This window comes from Candoia aspera, chromosome 3 (assembly GCF_035149785.1).
Source record: "Candoia aspera isolate rCanAsp1 chromosome 3, rCanAsp1.hap2, whole genome shotgun sequence".
In the NCBI taxonomy this organism is placed as follows: Eukaryota; Metazoa; Chordata; class Lepidosauria; order Squamata; family Boidae; genus Candoia; species Candoia aspera.
This window is the reverse complement of record NC_086155.1, coordinates 168,677,600-168,705,487: the sequence shown is the minus strand read 5'-3', so window position 1 is coordinate 168,705,487 and position 27,888 is coordinate 168,677,600. Positions and strand designations below refer to the sequence as shown.

The 27,888-nt window shown below is 35.9% G+C and overlaps 1 protein-coding gene across 2 annotated transcripts in view; it reads right to left on the bottom strand.

Moving 5' to 3' along the window:
* Nucleotides 1-17,652: 17,652 nt before the first annotated feature.
* Nucleotides 17,653-27,888, bottom strand: part of SNTG1 (syntrophin gamma 1) — a 137,507-nt gene continuing 127,271 nt past the window's right edge. The window contains exons 16-17 of one of the 2 annotated variants that reach the window (XM_063299275.1): nt 19,543-19,653; nt 17,653-18,173 (exon numbers count right to left, since the gene is read on the bottom strand). In XM_063299275.1, coding sequence (XP_063155345.1) covers nt 17,979-18,173; nt 19,543-19,653 — 306 coding nt within the window. In that variant the 3' untranslated portion in view covers nt 17,653-17,978. The remainder of the gene's footprint in view (nt 18,174-19,542; nt 19,654-27,888) is intronic. The other variant, XM_063299276.1, reaches the window with a different exon arrangement.

Genomic DNA, 27,888 nt, shown 5'->3' with positions numbered 1-27,888 from the left:
GGTTCTCCATTTCCACCTTCATCTTACATTGTCACCTATGAACTTAATAGCAGGAGTATTTCCCACCGTGGGCAATACATGTAGTTCTCCTCTATGGTTTTAATCTCTTCTTGGATATGTTTTATTACAACACTGGTAACATCATTAGTGTACCAAGAATCCAACAGGCTATATTATTTTATTTATTTAAAATATTTCTACATCACCTGTCAAGCCATATACCTCCAGACAGTATACAGCGTATTGTTTACACAAAAACGCAAGCATAATTTATGAAGGAATTTAAAATATCTCAAATAGATAAAACATAATAAACAGTGGAGTGGCACTATTAGGTATTTGACTAGATGTTGCTTGTAAGCAATAAGAACCTAAAGAGGCAGATCCTGTTATATACATGCATAGTTAGCATTTCCCTGAGGTGGACATCCTGAAAAATTCTGAAATAAAGTTATACTTATTCCCATTAATTATTGATTTTACATTCTCCAATTTCCCAGAAATTCTCACAACCAACCTTTCTCCTCTTTTCTTAGAAGAGCCATAAAATTATGTACCACCCTCAGTACTCAGATGTTCTAGCTATGATCATTTGAAATAATTACAGTTTTGATGTTACATTTATATACAGATACAACAGTTAACTAGAGTAGTTAATATATGTAATATGGTACAGTTAATTATGTTCACTGCCCAAAGTCGTAATGGGGAGATAGCCAGCTATATAAATTGATTAAATAAATTCTAGAAGTGTCCTGCAGGCGTCTAGAGGTTAATGAACCACAACTCCCAGTAACCATAGCCAAAACTGAGGGGTGCTGCGTTCCCTGCTATATTACTATATAGGAACAATCAAAGAGCAAACAGCTAAGTGATGATAAAAGAGAGTTTACATAGCTTAGTGAAACTTCAAAGACAATAAAGCGTTGTTGCTTTTTTTAAAAAATCATACTTTGTATAAGTATTCAAAAAGCAGTGTGAAATTATTTGGTGAATCACATTCTAGGTGAAGCTTGAAATATTCCCAAGAGGTTTCAAAACTCATTCAGTTAGCATGTAAGTCAACTTTGTTTCTGACATCTGTTTCCATGGCTCTCACCTGTTTGAAAACGTAATACACATGGCTTTGCCAGAGGAACTGAAATTCATATCCTTGAAAGACAGCATATAATTTATAAATAAAATGGAAACTCCAAAAAGAATATGTTGCCTACTTTCTTTGTTAAATTAAATGCTTCCTCTGGTGTGTAGTTTAGGAATTTCATTCTTTAAAAAAAGAAATCTGTAGCTTTGAAGTAAAAAATGTCCAAAACATACATTTAAGACAGCGTATGGCTCAAAGAGCTGCAGTTTCTACAGGGGAGTAATCTCCCCTGGACACAGTCAGATTGACTCTGCGTGTATATGCTAGGGTTGTATTATTTCTCTCTTTTTAAAATGATTGTTAACGTACTTGGGAATGATGCTAGTGCTGTACACTAAATCATTTGCCTTCTTGTTATCTGTCATTGGTTCCTTTTCATAAAGTATTTGCTTTTGCTGATAATGCCTGATTAATTGTTTTGAGAAATTCTTATTATTTAATTAATGTATAATGACTATATAGCTGTCTAATTGAAGACAGAAAATGAATGTCAATTAAAGAAATTTTAAAGTGCACCAGGAATGCACTATTTCAAATGAAGTGCTCATTATTTCAGACATGAGAAAATATGCCTTTTTAAAAGCATAAATTATAAACATGGCAAAGTACCTAATTCAGGTGCAATCTCTAACGAAAATAATGATTATTTTAATTAAGAGGATTATCTGAAATACGTTGCATGAGTGAATAATTTCAAAAAGATTTCATTCTTTCCACTATATTTTAAAAACAATTCTGTGATATTTCTTTGGGGTATATCAGAACAAACTTCACATAACCTTAACCTCAGTGTCCACCTGGCCTTTGCTTACACTAGTCAGTGAGGCATCCTTGTGGGTGGGTGGGAGAGGGTTATTTTGTTCCTTGTGAACTTCCCTGTGCAGGAAAAACAAAGGCTCTTTTTCTTTCTCTCTCTTTCACTTTTTTTCAGTATATGTTTTGGTCTTGCTTCATTTTATTTTCTATGACTCTCAGGGAGCGGCGAAAACATACAGAAAGGGGAGAAGGGCATTTGATGATGCTGGGATCCACAATGGAAAGAAGGAACCTGAGAGAAACAGGACTCTAAGTCCTCGGCAGAAACATCTTTTAAAAATAAGCCCATTCAACAGAGAACTCATCATTGCCCTGGCCCTCATTAGCAGCTGATTTCAAATCAGCCCCCAATATAGCACAAAAACAAGACATCTTGATTATAACAAGAACTGTCAAAGGACTCAAACATAATCGACCATATCTGATCACTTCTAGAACAGGAGTGTAATTCCCTTGCTGTAAGTTTCTATCTATAGAAAGAAGATTTATAAAGAAAGAAATAGTAGGCTGCTGAGAGCGTATCTTATTTCTTTTCCCCAGAGAATCTTTTACATCGCAGCATTGCACCCCCAGCATGTAGGAGTATGTTGGGATGACAGATGTTTTCTCAGATTGTTTTATACTGGCTTCAAGGCTCAGGAATAGCGAATTCATTGCCAGAAGTCCAAAGCATTTTTCTGTCCCCTACTACACCTAAGACAATGTTTAAGGAACGCCTACAGAGTTCATATGTACTTGATTTTTCCAGGTACTAGAATTCTTAGTTCCTTTTTTTGTGTTACCCCTATCCATCATTTAAGATGTAGAACTCATATTCCATATTGCAACAATGGCCAAATAGTCCAAGGAAATTACTGCACAATAGGTGAACACCTTTCCCATTTAAAAAAGAAATAATAATCAGTTCAACCCTGCTTTAAACTCCAAAAATAATTTCTTTTCATCTATGGAAAAATGGACTGATGCCAAATTACTGTATACATGTGTTTGGAAGGCAAATCATTTAGCTTGAAATAACTAGTACTTTCTTTCCATTAATATAACATGTGCTGCTGATTGGTTGAGCATTTCTATATAGCCCCATTGCTTTCTCAATGAGTATTAACAATATCTTACTACATCCTTCTGCTGGCCAGACAGTATATGGCATGGAATTTATTATTCATTTTTGAAGGTACAATAATTTTGCAGAGCACAGTAAGAGTGTCAATAAAATCATTTCCCAGACTTCTGGTGGGGACATGGTGGACTGAACAGCTGTGTCCGTGGGCTCCATGGGCAGAACTGACAACATGGCAGTTTGTTTGGGCTCAGGCAAGTTTTTCCTGATGACCTGGAGTGTTTTCCTGGACAAAGAAAACACTCAGAATCATCCCATCTGTCCTCCAGAATGATGACTTGCAGCTAGAGGATCACAAACTGCATTCATGCTAATCTGGTAAGAGTTGCCAGGAGACTGGGACATCACCATTTCCAATCCATGCTGTAGCCTTTAAGGGGCACTAAGACTGGCCACCCCATTTTTAAATCAATTTATATATATTTTTAAGTTTATGTACCCTAAGAGAGGCTTTCTACAGCAAGGAGAGAGATCTCTCTTGGTGTTGTTGTTATTTTGGGGATTATTTTTTAAAAATCTTTTAAAGCTTTGGCTTGTTTCCCATCCAAATATTAAGGAGGACTGAGAGTAAATATTTGTCTCCCTGTTATTATTTTTGTACTGAATCTGAAGATATTAGCATTGAACCTGCTGGTTTGAACCTTCAGCTTTCTCTTGCTCCTTTCCCTGGGGAACTGCCTGTTATCATACTTTCACTTGTGTAAACAAGTTTTGGAAACTTTCCATTATCTTCTCTTTTTGCTAGTTAAGTATCTAGGGGGTGCCGTAATCTACTGCATGAGATATCGAAGATTTCAAGCAGACTTTCTCAGAGTTCCATTGAGACGTTAAACAGATTCTTTTGGATTCTTGTCAAGTTATTATGCAAGATATTTGGGACATTGTAGAAAACATCAGCTCTAAAATGTGTCATCTGGCTGGGGATGTCATGGAAGAAGTTGAAGAGCTCAACAATGATAGAAATGTTTCTACTAACAGGAGGTTGAGGCTTTTGTTGAAATGCCAGACAACAACCAGCTAGTTGAGTTGAAGAAATTAAAGGGACAGATCAAATTGCAAACCAAAAATGAAATTGGCTCTCTGATGGAATGTTATGGGAATGAAGGGGTTGTTATTTATGGGAGGCTTTCTGCTGAGAAGTCAGAGTTTTTAAGGGGGCAGTTGAGCTGTTTGATCTCTTTGTGAAAAATGCTTTGTGTGTATTGTGGAGATATGTGAATGCTTTGGTTTATTTTGAAGTAGGGTAAGGGTCTGAGAATGTTCATCTGGATTACTTTTAAGGCTTGTTTGATTTCATTCCTCTTTAATGAAACCTCTTCATTTATAAGATATAATTATAAATGCTTGGTTTTAGGTTTAACATGATTAAGATTGTTATAATTGTAGTATTATTAATTATAACGGCAGAAAAATTATATGGTTTTTAGTTTGATCTTTCTTATAGTGGACAGCAATATATAGAATAGTTGTACGAAGTTAATAAATAGGTGTTTTTGGGGGGTAGTTGTTTAGGAGGTTTATATATTTTCTTTTAATACTGTATAAGGGGAGGGAACAATTGTATTTAGTGATTTTTATAATGTGCCAATGGAATGATTTATAGAAATAATGTGATTTTGGTTTAAGACAGAGTAAGGGATTAATTATGCAAAATTGTATATTCTAGCTGTTAAAAGTTGGAAGTTCACCTCTTTATGTAATCTTTTTTTTAAAAAATCTTCTTGTGTTTCTACACCTTTTTAGGTTATTTTTTCCTTTTTTCCCTTTTTTGTAGTTTTTATCTTTGCTTTAAATCTAATAATATTTTTATAAAAAAAATAAAAAAAATAATTTCCCCATCACCGGGCTGGTTTTCCTTCACAGCTAAGATGTGACACTTTCTGAAATGAGCAGGCTAACCCTAAAACTCATTTCTGAGTATTCATTATATCCTATGTCCTCCCAGCTACAAACTAGCAAAATGAAATAGAGTGAAGAACATTTGCCACTGTCCTCATTTTTTTGTTTTTAATAAGTATGTATGGGTGCATACATACACTCTATGGATGCTATATGTATAAAGCAAAGCACAGGGATGTGATGGAAGCAAGGATGTTTTACAAGGATAAAAATGTTTAGAGAAGTATAATTAATTGTGTTGGTGTAAATAAGCTTTAGCAAATTTTTCCTTTTTCATATCTTATCAAATTTGATTAGCTTTTTAAAATGTCTCTTCTGAATTCTCCATAATATTGTTTGCCATGAAAGAGAAAAACATGGGTATGCAAATATGTGTGATCTAAACTTCGCAATCATTTCAGGCTGTCACAAAACTCCTTCAGTGGAAGCTCCAATGACAGGATTATTCTTTTATGATCAGAATTTTGGAAAGGGAAGTGTGAGGACTCCAGTTCAAGCTCTCCTCTCCCAGATCATATATCACTAACATATTGTACCTTTGATTTATAGTAAGAATTAAGATAGCTAATGTGGAAGTTGCCAAATACATACCTACAAGTATATGGGTATTATTACTTTAATATAGATAATAACAGGAAATATCAAAACAAATGAATTTGGCTGTTTGGCTTCAAAACTCATTTTAATTCTTTAAATCGTGGTAATAAAACGTAAAAATTGAAATGGTGTATTAAAATTAGAGTTATCCTGCATAGCATTTAATCCACTAAAGAGCAAATAGAACTCTTCCATGATAAGAGAAGCATAAATCTCATGTGGCACATTTACATGAGCCTCCTCAACATCTTGCCTAATAAACTGTGAAAATATATTTCCAAAATACCATATTAAAATTTCATCTATGCAGCAAAACTTTTAGACATCACTGGAACTCTCGTTGCTTTAGCTGAATATATTTTGTTGCGTTCTTAGGAAAATGTACAGGGACCTGAGCACCCATGAATCAAAAACATTTGATTGATCAGAGGTTTGCTTGGGGCATAATACAAAAGTAACTGCCAAAAACTTCTCACTTGACACTAGACACTAGTCGGATCAGATCCATTCATCCTAGAGTCTAGTGAAGGAAGAAACAAATTACCATTCAGAGGACTGTATATGAAGAAGGTAATATGGCAAAAACTCAGAATTATGGCTAGAATATATTGCTCAGATACAGCTTCTTCCAAACTTAAATGGAATCACTGAAACTCTGTACTTGTGGGCTTTGAAAGCTCACAATAGACTATTTTTGTTGTTAATCAGAATTCATGAAAAATGGGCTATTTCATGAATTCTGATTAACAACAAAAATAGTTCATTGTGAGCTTTCAAAGCCCACAAGTACAGAGTTTCAGTGATTCCATTTAAGTTTGGAAGAAGATGTATCTGAGCAATATTCTAGCCTTAATTCTAAGTAAATAGGAAAAAAGGAGTGAAAGCTCTATTGAACTGTTGGCTTCCTTTTTAGGGCTAGTAGATAGAGCTATTCATCAAGCTATCTGCATATTGTAGTCCCAACCTTCAAGAAAATGATGTTTATGCAGGAATAAATCAAATTGGAATACCGAGAGTTGGAAGGGCTCACACTGATCTCAAGCTTCCAAACTCAATTCCTATGGAATTATTGCTTCACCAGAACTTGACAGTACAATCAATAATCCAACCAAGGTTAAACAGAAAAATCCTATACAGTAAATATCTCTTATTATTGGAATAGTTGTTTAGTTGTTCCCCCTATATAAGCATCTAGAAGATAGCACGAGGTTATGTAACAAATATTATTGCGAAAAAGGAGCATTGACAAAATACAAAGAAGGAATGAATGCAATGATAACATGGAATTGGACAAATATTTAATATTATCTTTTACTAATGAGCAGCAGGGCAAATACCAGCTGGAATTTTAATGAGTCTAGACGATGCATCAGTGGCTAAAGTAATTACCCATCTGCTGGCATGTAGCTTCTGTTATTATCGCTAGTGAAATCAAGAAGCAAGTTATGTACTACTACTAACATTACACACTAACTCCCAGCCTTTAAAGGCAAATCCATTTTTATAAAAAATGAAGTCTTATTAATCAGTTTTAAAACAGAGAAGATGGTGTAATGTTTTTTTTTTAAAAAAGCATTTAAAATAATTTCCAATGGTTTATTCTTGTTTTAATAACCTTTGCAATAGTTTGATGTTTTTACTAGTTTTAAACTGGGAATTAATTATAGTAATATGCAGTTTTTACTAGTAAATAAGACATTTGGTTATCTGTTAGTTAATTGGTACAGTTTAAGGAGCTGGTGTTGACCTATGAAGCTCTTTACAGCTTGGCATTTGGGTACATACAGGACCACCTGCTCTCACTGGAATTGACCTAACCCACTAGGTCAGCGTTTCTCAAGCTTGGCAACTTTAATATGTGTGGACATGCTGGCTGAGGAATTCTGGGAGTTGAAGTCCACACAACGTAAAGTTGCCAAGCTTGAGAAACACTGACCTAAGTCCTATAGGGAGAAACTGCTTAAAAGTTTCTCATGTCTAAGAGATAAGGGACGGCCAAAATTAGACGCTGTTGATCAGGCTAGTCCTCTGTTGGCTGGTCTTTAGAAAAATGCTAAAAACAGATTTATTTCACTGGGCATTCTCTTAATTTTACCACTTCACCATATTTTTTTACTCCTATATACCTTTTCAGTTCATGTTTGTTTTTTTCTATGTGGTTTCCATGGGGAGAGGGTATGATGTTATTGTTGCTTTTAATTGCACTATGGTTGTTTTACTGTTGTCATGATTTGCTATATTGTATGCTATACCCATTCTCAATCAATCAGCTATCTAGGACTGCTGGATTAGTACAGGCATCATGGGGAAACAAAAGGAAGAAAGTGTCACTGTAATTTTCTCCTGCCAATGGTTTCTGATTTCTGGTTCTGATTTCTATTTATTGTTTGGTTAATAGGACCGATAATCCAAAGAATAGTAGCGTGATTGAAATCCATTACATTTTATTGGATAAGGGATAGTGGTGGTGGAGGATATGTATATGTGTGTGTGTGTATGTGTGTATATACATATACATATACATATATCCACAAAACATCTTCTTCAAAGCTGACTCTGATCAAAGCATCTTTGTTCCTCAGGGTTTGCTTGCTTGCTTTCCCTATTAGGTGGATATTTACAATAAAAAGGAAGAAAATTTGCATTACAATGCTTTTCCTAAGATATATTAATATGATGATTAGGCAAGGTCTGCTTGTTTTCTTATACCTCAGCTGTAGTGTTCTGCTCCCATAAATTGGCCTCATTAGATGTTTTGGGGAAGTTATTTTGTTTTAGCTATTTTAACTCCTTAACTAGCAAAAAGCTGATATTACAGATCATTTTGATATTTTAATTAAAATTATCCAGGATCATTTTAGAAAACTGTAAAATGATCTGTTGAACAAACCATTATCTACTTTGCCATTCCTAACCATGACAATGCCAGAATACCAAAACATGCATTGTGATGTCACAATGGAGGTGGAGTTTGTATTGTGATGCATTTGCAGGAATTGTCCCCATTACTTCCTCAAATCACTATGGATGAGGTGTCCTTTTGTAGTTGCCACAGTATCAGCAATCTAGCCTTTATAGCTTCCTAATAAAGGAACCACCTGTTGGCAGATTGCTGGGAAAGCCTTTGGCCCAGGAGAGATCAGAAAAGTCACACACCAGGTATTTCTATAAAAATAATTTATTTACAGAAAGCAAAAACATATTTAAAAGGCTTCTGCATTCTTGCAGGACCTCAGTGAGAGCAGCTACATGCCTACACAGAAAGGAAACAGAAACTAAAACAAGTCCAAGCAAGTTCCTTCCCCCAGGTGCAAAAATCAACATCCAAAAAGGGGACGGTTGAATTCAACCTCTGCACCCGGCCAAAATGATTAGTTACCATAGTGACCTTAATCTGTAGTAGAAAATGTTAACACCACCTTCAGCACTATCCAGTGTTACCATTTTGTAGGAAACTTATATGATATGATATAAGCACCTTTATTATACATTTGCACATTATTCATAAAAGATCCAAAGATAAACAGATCATGGAGTATGAAGTTGTTTGAATTTAACTGATTTGGTTTTTCTCAGTGACTTCACCTGCCAGATTATTTTTGAAAAATAGAATAAGGAATAAAGATGAATATGTTTTATCATTACAGATTCTGCTATTCAGACTTGTATGTTTGTATCTATTGTTTTATGCCTTAATCTTATGGAGCATGAACCCTTTTTCAAATCTCTAGATGGAAACTTTTCAAGGAACTTGGCAGCACTTTACCAGTTTGAGGAGAAGACAGTGTTGATGATCCAGACTTTAAGGTGTAATGCTCAATAAGTCGACAGAGTGATGCAAAAGGCTCTAATGGTTCAAAGGGAGGTGTTTTGTTTACCCTTCAAGTGTTACAAAACAGCTCCTTTGAAAGATTTGCACAGGTCTAGTACACAGTACACATGAAGTTAACACTTATTACAGATGAGTGCAAACAGGGCCATCTGTAGACATTTTGGCGCCTAGGCAAAGTCATATTCTGGTACCCCCTATGGTTTATCTTCTGATTTTGTTAGAAGTTTCAAAAAGATGCCCTCTTCTTTTTTTCTTTGAGTTTTTAAGCTTTACACTTATGATTTTCAGCGTCTGACATTCTTTTTTCTTTTCTCAGACATTGTCACCCTATTTACACTGTGCAGTTATATTTAACCTTCAGCAGGTGTGCACCATTACTGCTTTTCACTTTTTTATTGTGTTTTTTGGAAGTCTTTTCAATTTTGGTGCTCCCTAAAATTTGGCACTCCTAAGCTGGTGCCTACTCAACTTTAGTCTAGATCCGGCCCTGAGCACAAAACTTTGTATTTACAGTGAAGGCACATATGCTACAGAAGTAGTTTAAAAAAGTATTTTATTTTTGTTTTGATTACGTTTGATTACAAATCAAGGAAACAAAACAAAACAGAGGAAAGGGTTTTATTAGAGGTACAGTGAGGAGCTTAAACAACTAGATGACTTGTGAGTCACAAAACATTACAAATAGCCACAAATGTAACTAAAAACAAAATAAATATTTAGAATACTCGATCAGGTCTTTTAAACTTTAGTATTTATAAAATATATAATACTTTATCTTACATTTGCTCTGCCATTTTCCCCAGTCAGTATTTAAAATTTATGAGATATTACAACATACAAAGCCATGAGAATAAGCCCAAATCAGACCATTTTCATATAAGGGGAAATATAGCTGACATTATTTTAATATCCTCTGTCAAGAAATTGCATATGCTGCAAAAATAGTCCTTTTCCAACCAATATATTTATATACATATTACTTAGACATAATTATATCATAAAGTAAGAGTAAAATACACTTTAAACTATAGAAATAAATTTAATTATGTTGTTCAGTAATGTCTGAGAACTTAATATTATTATAAGAATGTTACTAGATGATAGCTTTAGAATATTTGAATGGGAGAACACTTTAAATAAGGATTTTTCTCATACTTTAATAACTGTATAACAATTTTAGTTCATATCTTGCTCATGTTATTTAGAGACATACTTTGGCGGAAATCCTTGGCCAATTGAATTCTGTAGGTAAATGCTTCCAGTACTTCAGCTTGCTGCTGTCACTGAATGTTCAGCTGCTCTGTTCATATCAAAAGGAAGGAAGCATACACACAAACACATTGCACTCATTCATTCATTCATTCTGTGCAAATAGGTGTCAGGGGTTTCCTGTTTGCCTGATCTGAATGTAGTCATTCTGGGTGCACGCTGGTTCATGGAGCACCGTGTCAATGGGAATTATGTATCTCTGAACTGGAGGCCAATATCTGGAATCCAGGTGAATCAAAGCATTTTCCCTTTTGCAACATAAAGATTAAAGACCTCATGAAATTTTCAGTCATTTCCATAGGGATTCATTTTCCAAGAGTGATCAATATTACTAAAACACTGGCAAATTATTTTCATGAAAATGGGATTAAAATGGGAAAATGGGATTCTTGTCAACTTTAAATACCTGCAGACTCCAAACAAACACCCAATGAACACATTTTCATTCAAATGACCAGCCATGTGCTATAATACCCCCTTATGCCATCAATATTTCTATTTAAATGCTTCCTTCTGCCCTTTACTTCAAGAAAGCAGAGTCTTCAATGAGACAGAATATCCCAAAGATTATAATATGATAGGGGCAGTGAAAATAACATACAGTTAGTTGTTGGTGGCAGTAGAACAGATATAGCATTGAGAAACATTACTGAGTCCTCTATTACATGAAATGTTTAGAACACTATATTTTACTTACCTGAAAAATGCATTACAAGGTTATTGTAAGCACCACCAAGAATGGCACCATTCTGCTTCCATATGTCATTAGTTTTATCATCTAAAGTGAAGAAGCCTTCATGTTTGCACCTGGTTGTGTGTAGGCTTCTATAAGACCAGTACAATAATGCACTATAGATTTCAATAGAGTAGAAGATTAGTTGCAAGCAGCTGGCACACAAAAGCTTCTTCAATGCAGATGACCACATTAACTGGGAATCTGGAGTTCCTACAGTCAGCAGTATTTCCTGTGCAAGTGCTAGGGACATAAATGCAGTTCTCTTCCCTAGAAATTGTAATATACAATAACTTCTCATTTAAGAAGGCATATGGGGGAAAAATAGTTTTAAAGAAGAAACTGTGCATAAATGTTCCTTCAATACTACATACTTCCATGAATTTATTAAATATTATTCCCATGCCCTCCCTTGCTATCTTCATCTTTTTCAGTTAAGACATTTAGCATCTTAGACACCAATTTGTTTTACATCTCTGAGCTGCTTTAAACTCTGTGTGTGTGTGTGTGTGCCTGCGCATATGCCTTTGAGTCAGTTTTTGACTCCTGGAGACTGTCGGGATTAGTCCTTACAGTTTTCTTGGCAAGATTTTTCTTGGCGGGGTGTGTGTGTGTGTGTGATTTACCACTGATTCCTTCCTAGGGCTGAAAGGGAGTGACTGGCCCAAGGACACCCAGCTGGCTTTGTGCCTAAGGTGACACTGGAACTCAGAGTCTCCTAGTTTCTTGCCTAGTGCCACCTTAACCACCCTACGAAACTGACTCTCTTAAACAGTGTAATCTATGTATAATCATGAATCCTCTACATTATGAGTGGCTCTGAAATGAAGAATTGTAACTTTTTCTGAAATTAATATCCATCACCAATAAATATCAAAAGTGCCTATTGAAACAGTTAACCTTAACTCCTCATATTAGAATGAACAATATTTGTTCTATGTTAAGTGGCTTTTAAAACAGAAAGGCGACATTTAATTTAAACGTAAATACGCTTTTCAAAATAATTCCTTCCGCAAGCTCCAGCTATCCTTTCCTGTGATTGCTCTATCACTGGGATCCAAAGTCTTCATATTTACTATGGCTTCTCATTCTCTTGCTTTTCACCCTGGAGCTACTTTGGAGTACTGGGGGCTCCATTGGAACACCACCATAAACAGCTCCTGTACAGAATAGCAGTCCTCTCCACCTTGTGTAGGTGCTTTAGAACCTCAGTCAGCATGCTGGCTGGGGAATTCAGGGAGTTGAAGTCCCCACATCTTAAAGTTGTTGAAGTTGAGAAACACTGCTTTAGAGCTTATAGGGTATAAACCATTGTTATTTGTAGTTCAAGTTTAAATACGTATCTGCAACTTACAAAGAGTGTAAGCCAAGTCATGGGGAACATTAGAGATCAAGCTGAAACCTTAAAACAGACCTTAGGATTGCAGTTTAATTTCCATATCTGTCATGTGATATAAATATTTATATATGTGACTCTGAAATTTAGCTCAGTTTTATAACTTTCCCTCTGGGGAAATATCACAACACTTTTAATATTAGTCTATATATGTCAACGATGATAATTTTTACAAATGTGTTTCGCACTTTCATACCAATTGCAGATTACTACGTTTACCATATATTTAGGATAATCTGGGTAGCACATTGTAAACAATATATAAAATCAAAACATTTACAGACATACCATAAGTAGAAGCTTTTATAAAACAAGGGTTAAGATTACTATTGAACTGAGCAGGGCTGAACACATTCTGTCTACATAGTTAGTCTCAGGTTTAATGCTGATAATATATCTCTCTGGTAGAAGAGATCTACCAAAGGAAGTGCCTGCTGGAAAGCAGATAATAGCACGGTAATAAGACCTATGGGTAATTCAACTACAAATATGAAATAATTTTTTCATCATTGCATATGATATGACATCACATATGCTTTTATTGATTATTGGTGTAATACACTCTCATTTTTATAAAAGTTAATAAAACACAACCAGTTAAAATAATAATGAAGGGTTTTTTTTTAATCATGTAGCCATTTCCCCCCATCAAAATATTTAAATATGATCATTTTGTATGATAATTCTATATTTTTCAGACATGCTCATAATCAACAAATTATATAATCATTAAATGAATATAGTATGGCTGCATAATTTGTCCCTTAATTCTATAATAGATCTGTTTGAATGTCATGTTATTTTATGGCTTGTAACATAATTTCATAATAGCCAATTTGGGACATATGACCAGTTACACTAGTCACAACTATAAGCAATTAATATATTGCAATTATATTGTAATTGTGTAGAGTGGAAAGAGTGATATTTTTTAAGGCACAATCAAGTTAATTCCCATTAATGAGTATTAATTCTTATATGAACTACAAGTTGAATAATAATTGTAACTGTTTTGTAATCATGCTTCAGAGCAGTGTTGGCTTTTCACTGTTTCTACTACACTCAGTACATTTATCTGTTCCAATTATAAATATCTAGATTTTTTCCCCAAAGACAGGAGTTGTGAATCTATAAAATGAATTGAAACATTGATTCCTTGGTTTAGATAATCCACTTACATGGATAGAGCCAATGATGAATGGATCATTCTCTCATACACTATCATGAATCTGTAATTGTAAACAGTATGCCATAGTTTCACCCAATGCTATAGTAAACCTTCTACTAATAGCTGCATTTGCATGAAATGGTAGATGCTAGTGAATCTTGGCGTTGTTTTCCCCTATCATAAACCATCTCTGTTTATTTGTGTCCGTGTGATACATATACAAGAATATTTTGATATATCACAAGTTACATTGCAAAATAACATCCTGGCAAATTTTTATAATATTCCTGGGCTTTTAATAGAATTCTCATTCTACTATATATCTAAGAACCATGATATAGTTTCCTGGCTATAAAATATATTATTTTGTTGATTTAATACCAATAATTCTGGCTATCTTTAAAAGTTCAAAGTATGTTCTTCAAACATTGTGGCCTGTTTTGATATGTTTCATGGAGCAGGATAGGGGACTGGCCTTGGAAAACATCTTCTTGGCTCCCCAAAATAATATCTTCCATGATATGTGGAAATTGTGGAAATGTTGTATATTTGATTGATTGATAAATGATCTTCCCAATTTCTGAAAAGCATGCAGATCAGTGCCTTTGTGTGGGTAACACATATTAATTATTGTTGTAAACCACCCAGAGACCCTCTGATGGGAGGAGATGGGTGGTGACAAATTTGATAAATAAATAAATATAATTTTTTCCAGGGTGCCAGTTTCATCTGCTATCTTGGCTACACAAATGGTGTAAACTGAAGCCCAAAAGAAAAATCTCTTCTTTTGTCCTTTGAAAAGGTAGAGGGACCATGGGGCATGCACAATCTTGTTTGGATCCCCCTTTAACTTACTGCTATACATTTCAAATGTAGACATGCTTGGCTAGCTATAATATGAAATGTTGGTGATCTTTTCACTTGGAGCTAAAATATATTTCTCCCTTCCAAATTAATTTAACAATAGCTAGAAATAATTGGATTATAAGTAAACCTTTCAAAACAACAACAGGCTACCATTCTACATTGTAATATATTTGTGCTATGTTTTTACATTTTATCAAAATTCAGAGATGAAATTTTTTAGGTAGCCGGTTTTGTGAACTGAATACATTTAAACTGTTTTTGTCCATGCATACTAATATGTGCATTAATCTAAAGAACTCTTGTGGTTTTGTGCAGACGTTGGCACACAGATTGTGGAAAACAACTTCCCAATTTCTTGTAGTAAATCATGACGGGATAAGAAAAGTGGGAGATAAACCAACTTTGGGGGAAAATAAAATTTTTAAAAAGATACTTAAGGATTCTCTGGACAGAACTTAATCTTTCCTGTACATTTTTTGTTTAATGGCAATAGGGAACTATAGATCAAACTGGTTACACTGATTTAATCTTGTTTATGCACCCTAAATTTGTGCACGATGATGCCCAGTGAAAAAATAAGCTTATTTAATGGAAAGAAAATCATAACTTTTTGTTGGAACTTGAGCATATTATTGACTCTATATTGACTCTATAATAGTTCAAAATTTACAATTTCATCTCAACATTCATCATAAAATAATTAAAAAGGCATGGCAAGTATATAACTCCTTTCAGATATTTGTTTGTGTGTGTGTGTGTGCAATTAGTGCACATAGAAAAGGTTATATCACAGTGGCTGGCTCTCCTAATGTATATACATTCACTTTATTATAGAGGGGAACTCTCTTCTTACTTGGACTATGCAAATATATTGAAATAAGCACTTTTAACTATGGGAGATGAAGGAGGGTCTCTTTTTTTGAATAATTAAAGCAGCCATGTCTTTTTTTCAGGCTGATGTGGATGTATGAACAGCCACTTGGCCTTGCCTATCATGTGTTACGAAGCACCTCTTTTGAAGGATCTGCACAGCCTTCCTTACATTATGAGCAAAGGGTTCTTAATCGCATACTTCGAACCATGCTTTTCCAACATTCCCAAACACCTGATATTTCACATATAAGGACTATATTAAAATCAATCTATAAATATCATGGCCAAGGATGATACTCCTTATAGCACACATCTGGAAATACATTATTATTATCTTGCCTCTGGATTAGTCCTATAACACAACATTGGGATGATAAGAATTCCATCTTAGGTTTTTCTAGAACTTCTCAAATTTTATCCTGAATACTGTGAGGAGAAAAAAACCTTGTTTACTGTAGGGCCATTTCAAATAGCTGTTAGTTAAGCTACAAAAATGTAAATAAGCCCCCTTTCTTGGTTGTTACTGTTTTTTGGTAGGCAATATGAAAATTGCATTTAAAAATGAAACCTCATGCAAGTTTTGATTGTAAATTAGCATATTTAGGAATTGAGAACAAAACCTGGCAGATTATAAGACACTTCTTTATAAAATGTAATAACAGAGGCATAATTTAACACTATCTTCTAATTAAGTCATATTAAAACCACTCTGAATGCTAGATGTCACCAATAAATCAAATCTACCTCTAGAAATACATATTTTTGTGGATTTAAGGCAGCCTTCCCTAAACTGGTGTATCCAAATGTATGGAGAGAGCAACTCTTGGAGCTTTTGTATAGGGTGCTGTCAAAAGCAGGGGTGCACACAGGAAGGCAAGAGACAGCATATGTTTTACGATGTCATTATGCAAGTGACATACTCTATGTAATTGGCATCGGTGTAATCTGTGTCATTTGCACAATGACGTCATGATGCATATGATATCAGTGTGTCTTGTAATGGACACCTATGTCTAGAAGTTGCTGTCCTCGTATATTAAGCGTTCCCAGGTCAAAGCAACTCAATTTAAGGCCAAGAATTTTAAGTCACTACTATCTAGTTCTAAGGGTTCAATGGAACCATTCCAGAATTAAGTTGTAAGTTTGAGAAAAGATAGATGTTATAATTGGCCATATTCCTTTAGACTGAATGTCAGGGGGCACCATAACTTGCTATAGCATGAAAAGAGTTCACATACAGTAGGATTTGCAAACTGTGAGCCCTGGGCTCCTCCAGTTGTGATGGCTGAAAACTGGCAATAAGAAACACTTAAAATGAAACAAAAACAAAAAGCAAAGAAAAGTCTAACCACTATAAACCCAGGGAAAAACAGAAAATGACAACCCCACATACTGTTCCACCCATTGTGACCCAACATTTACACAAACAAAAATAAAATATATTAGGACATTCTGACAAATAATACAACCGTTCCAACATTTTCTTTTTATGCAACAATTGTGTAGTAGGAACCCTGAATTTTGTAAGCTCCCCTCTCCCACATGTGCTCTGGCATTTTCTGCTTTCTGGGAACACAAAGTCTAACTGGCTTATATTGTAGGTTTCAACTGTAGATGGCTTCAATATATTTATATTTCATTTTAAAACTGTTGGCCTAATATGGCTATATGTTGATCTTGAAAGCAAAATAAAAATGACCATGAATCTAGTTCCAAATGACACAAATTTGCAATGGTATTTAAGGTGCTTTCCTTTTTTCTAAGGAGATATATAGTAGCATCTTTTCATGGTCAGCTCCTTGTTGCTACATGCTCTATGCCTCTTGCTTGTCATTCTTTCATTTATTGTCTATCAAGAGAATGTTACTTCAAATCCAGAGCTGAGTAAATTGTCATATAAAAACATTTGGAAACAAAGAAACGATACTTCTCTATTGTTATTGAGATTTGAAAATTGTATTAAATGCTTAAGCATAGTGATGTATCAGATATTTTTGTTTCTTTTTCTTTGAATGCTGTCAAAGCACAATCAAATTATAGTAAAAAGATATTGTTCCATGACAGGATTTTCAACTTCGTTGTTTACTGCTGCTTTGTAAAACTGAGCTTTAATTTATGATCCCATGTGACCATACTCTGCAGAAAGCTGCCACATGTCTTGAGTCAGTTCTAATGCTTTCTGTTCTCCATGGGATATGCTGATAAATATTTATACAGCAGTCTTACATACTTGGGAAAGGATAGAAGTGCAGGACTGGGAGTTATCAAGTCATATATTTTAATTTGCAACTGCCCGATGATGTAGTAGTAGTAGCAGAAGAGGAAGAAGCAACAGAAGCAGAAGTAGTGGCAGTTGTAGCTTGACTGCCAACGTAGAGTGGGTCCAAACATGCCACTTTGGCTGCAAAGAATGAGTGGATGCAATGCAGAACTGCAAATAAATTTGAAAATTCCAACTCCTGAAAGTGAAAGCAAAAAGGTCAGGTATGAGAGACAAGCCCATTTATTTATCATACATGGTGATAAAAGCACCTAGCAGCAGTTGCAGAGACACATCCACAAAGGCTGAAGTGAATCAAATATACTCATAATGTACCCAATTCTTTCATTCACTGTGAAACTAAACCATTTGTTATCTTACCACAAGGTGACTTTCTTTATACTCAGACTACTAAACTCAAAGTGTTTACAGTTTTAAAGTATAACTTTGTAACTATAATTATTTTATATTTCCAAATAATTGAGGAAAGATTGTTAAATAAAAAAGAATTTTAAGGGATGATTATAATCTTTGTGGTTTGCTCTTTCAAATGGTCTAAGATAAATTTTAGTGGTCTAAAATAAATTGCCTAAAATAAATTTTGCATACTCGTATTTCACTTGTTTTTAAAAATCTGCAGAATATCAGAAAAATTCTGACCATAAAATTCTAATGAATTTTAAAGTGTGTGTATTCAAGAGTTTGTGTTATCAGAAGTACAAAATATCAGGAGATAAGGAGCTTCTTTTTTTTCCATTTCTTTGCCAGGCGGTTCCTCGAGCACATCCATTTTTTGATCATTACAAGTCAAAACAGGAAACTAATACATATACTCTGCCATATAATCCACTGAGACATGTCTCAGGATTACAGCCTGCAAATTACTCATTTTTGAAATGTAGTCTTTTTTATTCTATGTATCCCTACTAAGTTGGAAAAATGGGGGAAGAATAAAATTGGGCTTTATGGGATTCTTCCTCCAAGGCTCAATCTCCCATTTTTCAGCAGTGGAAGGTACTGCCTATATGTTGTGATAGCACAATGAAATTACCATCATTGGCCCTTATCAGTTTTGGTATTTTAAAAGAGAAATAAGTGAATATTCTGGTTTTCCACATTTTTTTGTCCTCTATTCCTATATTACTCTTAGCTGTGTGTGTTGGTGTGTGTGTTGGTGTGCGCATGCCTTTGAGTTGGTCTTCACTGGACAAGTCCCTGCAGTTTTCTTGCCAACATTTTTGTAAGTGGTTTGCCCTTGTCTCCCTCCAACAGCTGAGAGAGAGTGACTGGCCCAAGGTCGCCCAGCTGGCTTCATGTTGAAGGCAGGATTAGAACTCATAGTCCCCTAGTTTCTAGCCTTAACCACTACACCAAGTTGGCTTTCCTCCTCTTAGTTAGCCACAGTCATACTGCTATGCCAGTTCTGAACTCAGCATAGAATGCTGTAGACAAGTTGGAAGGACTCGGACAAATTGGAACATGGTTAGGAAAGGGTTATAATATGTACATCTTGTTATTTAGTTACCATCCATCTGATAATGGGAAAGAAATTCAGTTCTTGTCTTTACCTTTGCTTCAATCTGCTTAGTATCTGGATTTTGGAATAAAAACTTGATTTTGCTCTTGCCATCATCTGAAGATCCTTTAAGCTGGGAAAACTTGTACCGCCATAGTACAGCCTAAATGGAACAAACAAGAAAAACATGTGTAGACACATTAATGTACAAAATTGAAACAGAAGAAAATACATTTCTGGGAAATTTTCAATCTACCAATGATATCAATATTAGCAAATATATTTTTCTCTCATCTGAAGTGAACTTTTTAGCTTCAGTGACCCTAATTTAATAACAGAAGAAAGACATCAGGAAGAAAGAAAAAGAGATGTTCTCTACTTACACGGTGTTAAGCATATGGCCAATGTACTAAACTGGCTCTATTTTCTAGTCATCTTAATGTTAAAAACAAGGAATCAGTTTCCCATTGTGCAATCAGTGTTTTGGTAACTACTGCCATTTGTAACTGTTGGTAATAATTTGTAACTGTTGAGAATATAGGAATGCCATCTAGAGGCAAATTTGGCAGATACACTACACAAGGGACACTTGCCACTTGTTACTAATAAATGAAAATTTTGAACGAATGCTTAGACCTGTCGTAGATCACTTGAAACAAACATGTCATCTATAATGCAAATCTCCACCTTGGGACAATGCATCCTTCGTTTTACTCCAAGAATGATGAAGTACTACAAGCTCCACCTATCAAACACATGTCTTGTACACCCCAAGATATTTACAACTGTACATGCACAGAGTTCTCAATATGCTAAAGTCAGAGTGGGACTTATATGACCCTGCCTCACAGACCATGCGGGTTCGGTGTACGCATACTGAATATCATTCTCATAGGACATAGTTTTTGAATTCTCCTCTGAGGTTTAAGATTATCCTACCTTAGGCATAGTTTTAACTCAATGCAGTCTTTTTTAATTGGGAGAATATTGTGGAAGTATTCTGTATCTCTGTTCATTTTGGTTGATGCCGTACAGTCACAAAGTACTGAACCTCATCGAGGGACAAAACATAAGTGAAGCCACTGATTGACAGGGCTTGTTCTTCTCTCAGAAAACCACAGATTAAGAGCCTTAAGCACCATGAAGACTCTCCAGTTAACTAGATATATAATCCTTTGTGTAATATACCAGCATCTCACACCAGGTGTGGGAATTGGTTCTAAGACTTTTGGAATATAATTACTAACAAAGTTACAATCTCTCTTAGATATGATTAGTTTGCAAGAAAAATTAATTAGAAAACTGTTTTCTTTTGAGATTAAAAAGCATTTGAGGAGGTGAAATAGTTTGTTCTCCTGGGCTTTCATTTACTACATATACTTGCTATTCTTATAATTAGGATATATGACTGATTATGTTACATATTAAGACTATATCTGCTTCTGAAGAAAGGTAAGGCAAAAACTTAGCATACAAATAAAGTAAAATATAGCTTTTGTGTGCACATTAATATGGGAAAATAGTAATCAGAATGGTATTATGTGGTCCTTATTTTCTTTGGGTCATCAGTAACGATAGATACTGAAAATGGAAAATCTAACTCAACTATAAAATCACAACACAGCCATAGTGAGACAGTCCATCTTGGCCAATATTCTGGATGTAGCAATATAAAAATGAAAACTCAGAGGCAGGATAAGATCTCTCTCTCTCTCTTTCCCATCCATCCATCCTCCATAAGTGTACACAGAAAACAATCAAATGAACAAATAATAAAAAGGAAGGGAGATTATGCACATAGTCAGATACAAAGATACACGTGCACAACTTATATGCCGTAGAAACTCTCCCCCAGTTGAATGAATCCAAGTGTTCAGACAGGGGGATGCCCAAAGAGGCTGTGAATGACTTCAAATTGGCAGCTGTGACTGCATGATCAAAGCCCCAGCCCTTTTACTATGTGTCACAAGCATCACACATACATAAAAACAGTTGGGGCTTTGATCACCCAGTCACACCTACCATTTGGATGCCGCTGATGACCCTTGCAGAGTCCCCTAGGTTCAGATGGGCATTTAGTGGTCAAAAATGTTGGTCTCAGTCACTGGAATATCTCACTCACACACACACACACATACACAAGCCATGAGAGATAAGACTGAAGAAATGGTAGTGCAAGCAGTCTCAAAGTATGTGAGTTGAGGAAAATTTGGAAACAACTGGAAGTCTTTGGAATTGAGTTTTTGGAACTGAACATGCCACTTTGATCAACCTAGCAGAATATGTGAATTGTATAAATTTTAGCAAGTGTCATATTTCTACCAGTTTTTAAAATAAGTAGTTGTCTTTAAATATATTTATAAATAAACATTAATTAGATTAATGATTATTAAATTAATAAATGATTTGATGTTTCAGAAGGGTTTTCAGAGAGAAAACACTGTTACATTCTCTACAGCATTGTTTCTCAACCTTGGCAACTTTAAGATACGTGGACTTCAACTCCCAGAATTCCCCAGCCAGCATGGCTGGCTGGGGAATTCTGGGAATCGGAGTCCACGTATCTTAAAGTTGCCAAGGTTGAGAAACAATGCTCTACAGTTTAATCTTCCTTTATTCATACAGCTTAATTTTCCTTTATACTGCTCCATTAAACTGAAAAGGGAGAAATAGAAATAACTTTAAGAGCAAATGTCAAAGATGGGGGTGGAAACTTCATCCACCATAGAACATGTCTAGCCCCAATGATCCTATGGAAATTACGGCCTTTCATTCCCATCTTACCACCACCTGACTGCTACTATTGTGTTTTCAGCTGCTGTCTTCTGATGTAAAATAGAGATGGGAAGTTTTTCTCGTCACCTACAACTCCCAGCAACTGTCACTATTGGCTCCGGTGGCTCAAAATTGAGACCGCTTGAAGTTTTAGCTGAGGTGGGAGAAAATTGCTTCCCTGTAGTTAACAGTCTTGAACAGGGTTTTCAAAGTATGTGTATAATTAAGGAACTGTCCAAAAGCAATTACTCAAGCATTCTCCTTTTTGGATAATGGGAAAGGTGAAAGGTCCCCTGTGCAAGCACCAAGTCATGTCTGACCCTTTGGGGGGATGCCGCTTTCGCGACGTTTTCTTGGCAGACTATAGCTGGATGGTTTGCCATTGCCTTTGCCAGTCGTCCCCTTCCCCAATAAGCTGGGTCCTCATTTTACTGACTTCAGAAGGATGGAAGGCTGACCCTTTGGTAATTGATCTTTTGCAACTGAAAGCCCCTGAATGTATAAAAGGGATAAAACTGGATAAGGGGGACACAGGACCCCGATAAGGGGAAGGAATGTGTATATGCAATGCTGGTCATGAACAAAATGCTTATATAACTTTTTAACAAGCTTTGGAAATTTGAACGAGAGTGGCAACAAGGTTGCAGTCTGGCCTGAGCTCCTCAGTGTTAGGAATAAGATGTAGGCAAGTTATAATTTTCTGTGCGTGTGGTGGGTATACTTATGTACTGTTTTATACATGTATGAAGTATGGAATCCAGAAGATGATGCTAACATGAAGCACATCCTATTTTTTTTCTCCCTCAACACTTTGATGGTCTATCACAAGCAATGTCTTCTTACATAGTATATTGCCCAGGAGAGCAAAGACTGAAATTCTGAAAACAAGGGAAGAAAGGCAACTAAGGTGACTAAAAGGCTGTATATTTACAAGACTAAAAGGATCTGCATTTATTCGGATGTTAAGATCTTCACATAAGGTATAAAATCTTTTCTCTAGAGAACCTCACCTACTGCCTATTCTGATATATTTGTGCTGCCAAATGACAATTCCTTTTTTTTAAAAAGGCCTTTAAATTTGAATTTCTAAAACAGCAGATTATGCATTTTCATATCTTAAAAAAACCCTTTGTTTTATATTTTACTTGTGCAAGATGCATGGGAACCATACTTGAAGAATATACATATTTAAAATAAATAAAGTATACCTATTTAACATTCATGAATAAATGCAGACTGCCTGAAGGAAGCAAAGATAAATAAATAAAACACAAAAGTGCTATAACTGTGTAACTGTGCAAGATATGCTAACCTGACTCCAGCAATAGCAATGTAGAGATGTGCTCATTGATTTATTTGATTTATATACTGCCTTTACTTTGTGCAATCCCAGGCAGTGTATATAATCCTCCCTCCTCCTCTTTTCCCCACAACAACCTGGTGAGGTGGGTTGGGTTGAGAGAGAGTGGTGGCCCAAAGTCATTTGGTTGGGTCCTGTGCCTAAGGGAGGGACAGAACTCATGGTCTCCAGACTTCTACTCCAGCAACTTAATTGCTACTCCACATTGACTCTCCATATAACAACAGCATAATGAGCTCTCCACTGTTCCTATAATTGGGCTTATTTACTGTATCAAGAGTGGCAAATGTTAACCATGATAGCAGTTAACCTCTCCTTCCCCAAAGATTGCATTCTAACAGGGGTTATCAATTGGGAGGCCATACCCTATTGAATGGAGTTGAAGCAAGTTTGACCACTGCTGGTGTTGGGAAATAGCAAAAAATGGAAATGGCTTTTTCTGCCTGCTGTTGAACCAAGCAGGGACACTGGCTTGCAAGGCATTTCTTCTATTACTCTTTCTTTTTTTATTTACTGAAGGAGAGACTGAGTTCCCATGACAAGCTCCAAAAGCACCCCATTCTTATTCTTCTTTCTTCTGCATCAAAGGGATTTCCTCAGTATGAAAACATTTAAAAGGAAAAAAAAGCATTTCCATCATGTTTATTATGAAGCCTTTCTATCTAGCTGTGCCTGCAATTACCATACTTGCATCAGCCACGGCTTCCTGCAATATACTCATCATGAAGAAAAATAGCCTGCAGTATGCTGGGTGCTGGGGTTGGCATGGTGAGAAGCTGTGATTATTTCTTGGGCATTTTCCTTTGCTTGGCACATATTATTTAATTTTAATTGGAAGCTGCACAATTAGCTTCAATACCTATTAATAAGACCCAATTTCAGAAAATATGGAAGCTGCTAATGCTGTTTGAATTCTAGAACCAGTAGCACTAAGAAAATAAGAATACTGTAGGTCAGTTGGATCACACCAGGGATCCATTTAGTACAGTAACCTTCTAGCACTGAGCACCAGATGCCTTGACGAATCCAACAAACACAGTATGAAGACAAGAGTCTATGTCTGTTTACTGCAGAACAACTGGTATTCAGAAGCAAGCTGGTCCTGAATTGAATTGTGTGACCTGCGGGTACCTCTTTTCCAGATTCAGGATGAAACTTCCTCTAGCAGTATTCTAGGAGTCTCCTCTGCTGCTTCATCTCTCTGAGCAGCTCAGAGAGCTGCAGTGGATCTGTGACTGGGGGGTGATCACTCAAGTGCCACCTGCCCCAGCTGCCCTTTATTCCAGTGGGCAGTCAGACTCTCAGCCAAACTCCCAACCAGATTCTTGGGAAACTCCACAGAATCCATCAGCTGCCTGGATGGAGTGATCTAATAGGTCCTTCCCCACTGTGAGGGAGCATGTTGCATCTGCCCAGGGGGGGGGGGAGATCTATTGTGTGACCTCTCATGTGCAGTGCCAACTATGGCAGCTAATCATAAAGGAGATTAGATGTTTAAATATTGTATTAATTTTTCCCTTTTCTCTATGTTCTCACCTGTTGGTTATGGGTGAACTTTTATTAGTTATTCATATATTGGTAGTTTGCAGCAGGTAGAAAAAAAAAAGATAGCAGCTATGACCAATGCAACACATTTAAAAAGAGTGAGGTATAATTCTGCAGTTGTGGCTACCATTTTGATTCTGTTGATGAACCTATAGATGCCCCTGGCTTTGTGTGTCTGTGAAATTTATCTCTATTTTGGTAAAAGAATGTGGATGCAATAAAGTATTGTCTTTCTAACTGGAAATAGAAAGGATTGAGTTAAAGCTGTATTGCTTTATCATAATCTCATTGATTGCTACATGTTCTAATTAAACCTTCATGGTTTTAGTTAGGGCAAATAACCTTTGCTCAACTATTAATATTAATCTTAATTATATAATAATAATTAATATTAATAGATATAATGGAAAACTACCCTTGAGGAGTTACATTTGTCTAAAAAAATATTAACCAGAAGCAAAGTTTAAAAGTTCACTAATGTTAGAAATAAAATATTATCTCTATTGAGTTAAAAATCCTTTCAGTAGAGTATTTAAGTAGAAAAAATGATGTTCCACATTGGAATCAGCTAAAGATCATTCTCCCCTATTAAATCTATCTCTGCATAGTTTAAAAGTCATACACTGAAAAATCAGCTAAGGTAGTATTTATCACCTCTCAATTACTAAATTGCTACCTGCCCTCCTAGATACTAGAGGGGGTGGAAAGGGGACATGCACAGGGGATTTTAGTCCATATGTGGCCCAGTGATCAAAGATTTTTGGTCTGTAATTTTGTTAGATTATGTCAGATATTATATGAAAATATGTTACTTTTGTTGGAATATTGTTTTTATTTTTTTATCTTTGATGGGAATAAAAACATCTATGAAATAAGGAATTTATAATCTTCCTCTTGTAATGGCCAGCATGGAAATGTCAAAAAACTGGAACTATGGCATTCACTAGATAGCTTTTTTTGTTGTTTATTCGTTTAGTCGCTTCCGACTCTTCGTGACTTCACGGACCAGCCCACGCCAGAGCTTCCTGTCGGTCGTCAACACCCCCAGCTCCCCCAGGGACGAGTCCGTCACCTCTAGAATATCATCCATCCATCTTGCCCTTGGTCGGCCCCTCTTCCTTTTGCCTTCCACTCTCCCTAGCATCAGCATCTTCTCCAGGGTGTCCTGTCTTCTCATGATGTGGCCAAAGTATTTCAGTTTTGCCTTTAATATCATTCCCTCAAGTGAGCAGTCTGGCTTTATTTCCTGGAGGATGGACTGGTTGGATCTTCTTGCAGTCCAAGGCACTCTCAGAATTTTCCTCCAACACCACAGTTCAAAAGCATCGATCTTCCTTCGCTCAGCCTTCCTTATGGTCCAGCTCTCGCAACCATATGTTACTACAGGGAACACCATTGCTTTAACTATGCGGGCCTTTGTTGTCAGTGTGATGTCTCTGCTCTTAACTATTTTATCGAGATTGGTCATTGCTCTTCTTCCAAGGATTAAGCGTCTTCTGATTTCCTGACTGCAGTCAGCATCTGCAGTAATCTTTGCACCTAGGAATACAAAGTCTTTCACTGCTTCTACATTTTCTCCCTCTATTTGCCAGTTATCAATCAAGCTGGTTGCCATAATCTTGGTTTTTTTGAGGTTTAGCTGCAAACCAGCTTTTGCACTTTCTTCTTTCACCTTCATCATAAGGCTCCTCAGTTCCTCTTCACTTTCAGCCATCAAAGTGGTATCATCTGCATATCTGAGATTGTTAATGTTTCTTCCAGAGATTTTAACTCCAGCCTTGGATTCCTCAAGGCCAGCTTGTCGCATGATGTGTTCTGCATACAAGTTGAATAGGTAGGGTGAGAGTATACAGCCCTGCCGTACTCCTTTCCCAATCTTAAACCAGTCTGTTGTTCCGTGGTCTGTTCTTACTGTTGCTACTTGGTAGCTTTAGCCAAGACATAATCTAGTCAGCTCAACCCATCTCATGTTATCATGAGGAATAAAATTAGGTGAGAACCCCATATATGCCAGCTTGAGTTCACAAAGAAAAACCCTCCCCCACCTTGCAGCAGCCACCCCTGGCCTGGCTGCACTTGCACCACACTGCAACAGTCACTTACCCGCCCACTGGCCTGCTTATGAGCCACCTGGAACTTGTGACTTCCTGCTGGCTTCCCCATTGACTTTGCTTTTTGGAAGCAGGCAGGAAGTTGCAAGGAGGTCCTTGCTTAACTACCCATGATCTTCACTTAATGACAGCAACAAAGACTGTCAGGATTGCCATTGCTAACCAATGTGGTCACGTGACATCATGCTTTTCGACTGCATTGCTTAGTGATGGAAATTTTTGTCCCAATTACTGTTGTTAAGTGAGGACTACCTGTACTCTTTGTGAGCAACTAAAAAATCCTCTTGTAATTAAGCAAGAAGGAGTTTTGTTGATGTATTATATTAAAGAGAAACAACTTATACCCTATACTATCTGTTCACATAATATTATTGTCAAATAAAGTTTTAATTGATCATAAGGAACTGGTCCTCTGACTAAAATACCAGAAAGATAATAAATGAGGAAATAAAATCAGTATAAGATCAAGCCTCAATTTAAGAACTCCGTTTATATAAAATAAAATAAAAATTTATAAAAAATTTATTTTTATAAAATAAAAGTGGAAACTCAGACATTATTTATTTATTATTTTTATTTCTATGGCCACCCTTACATGACTACACAA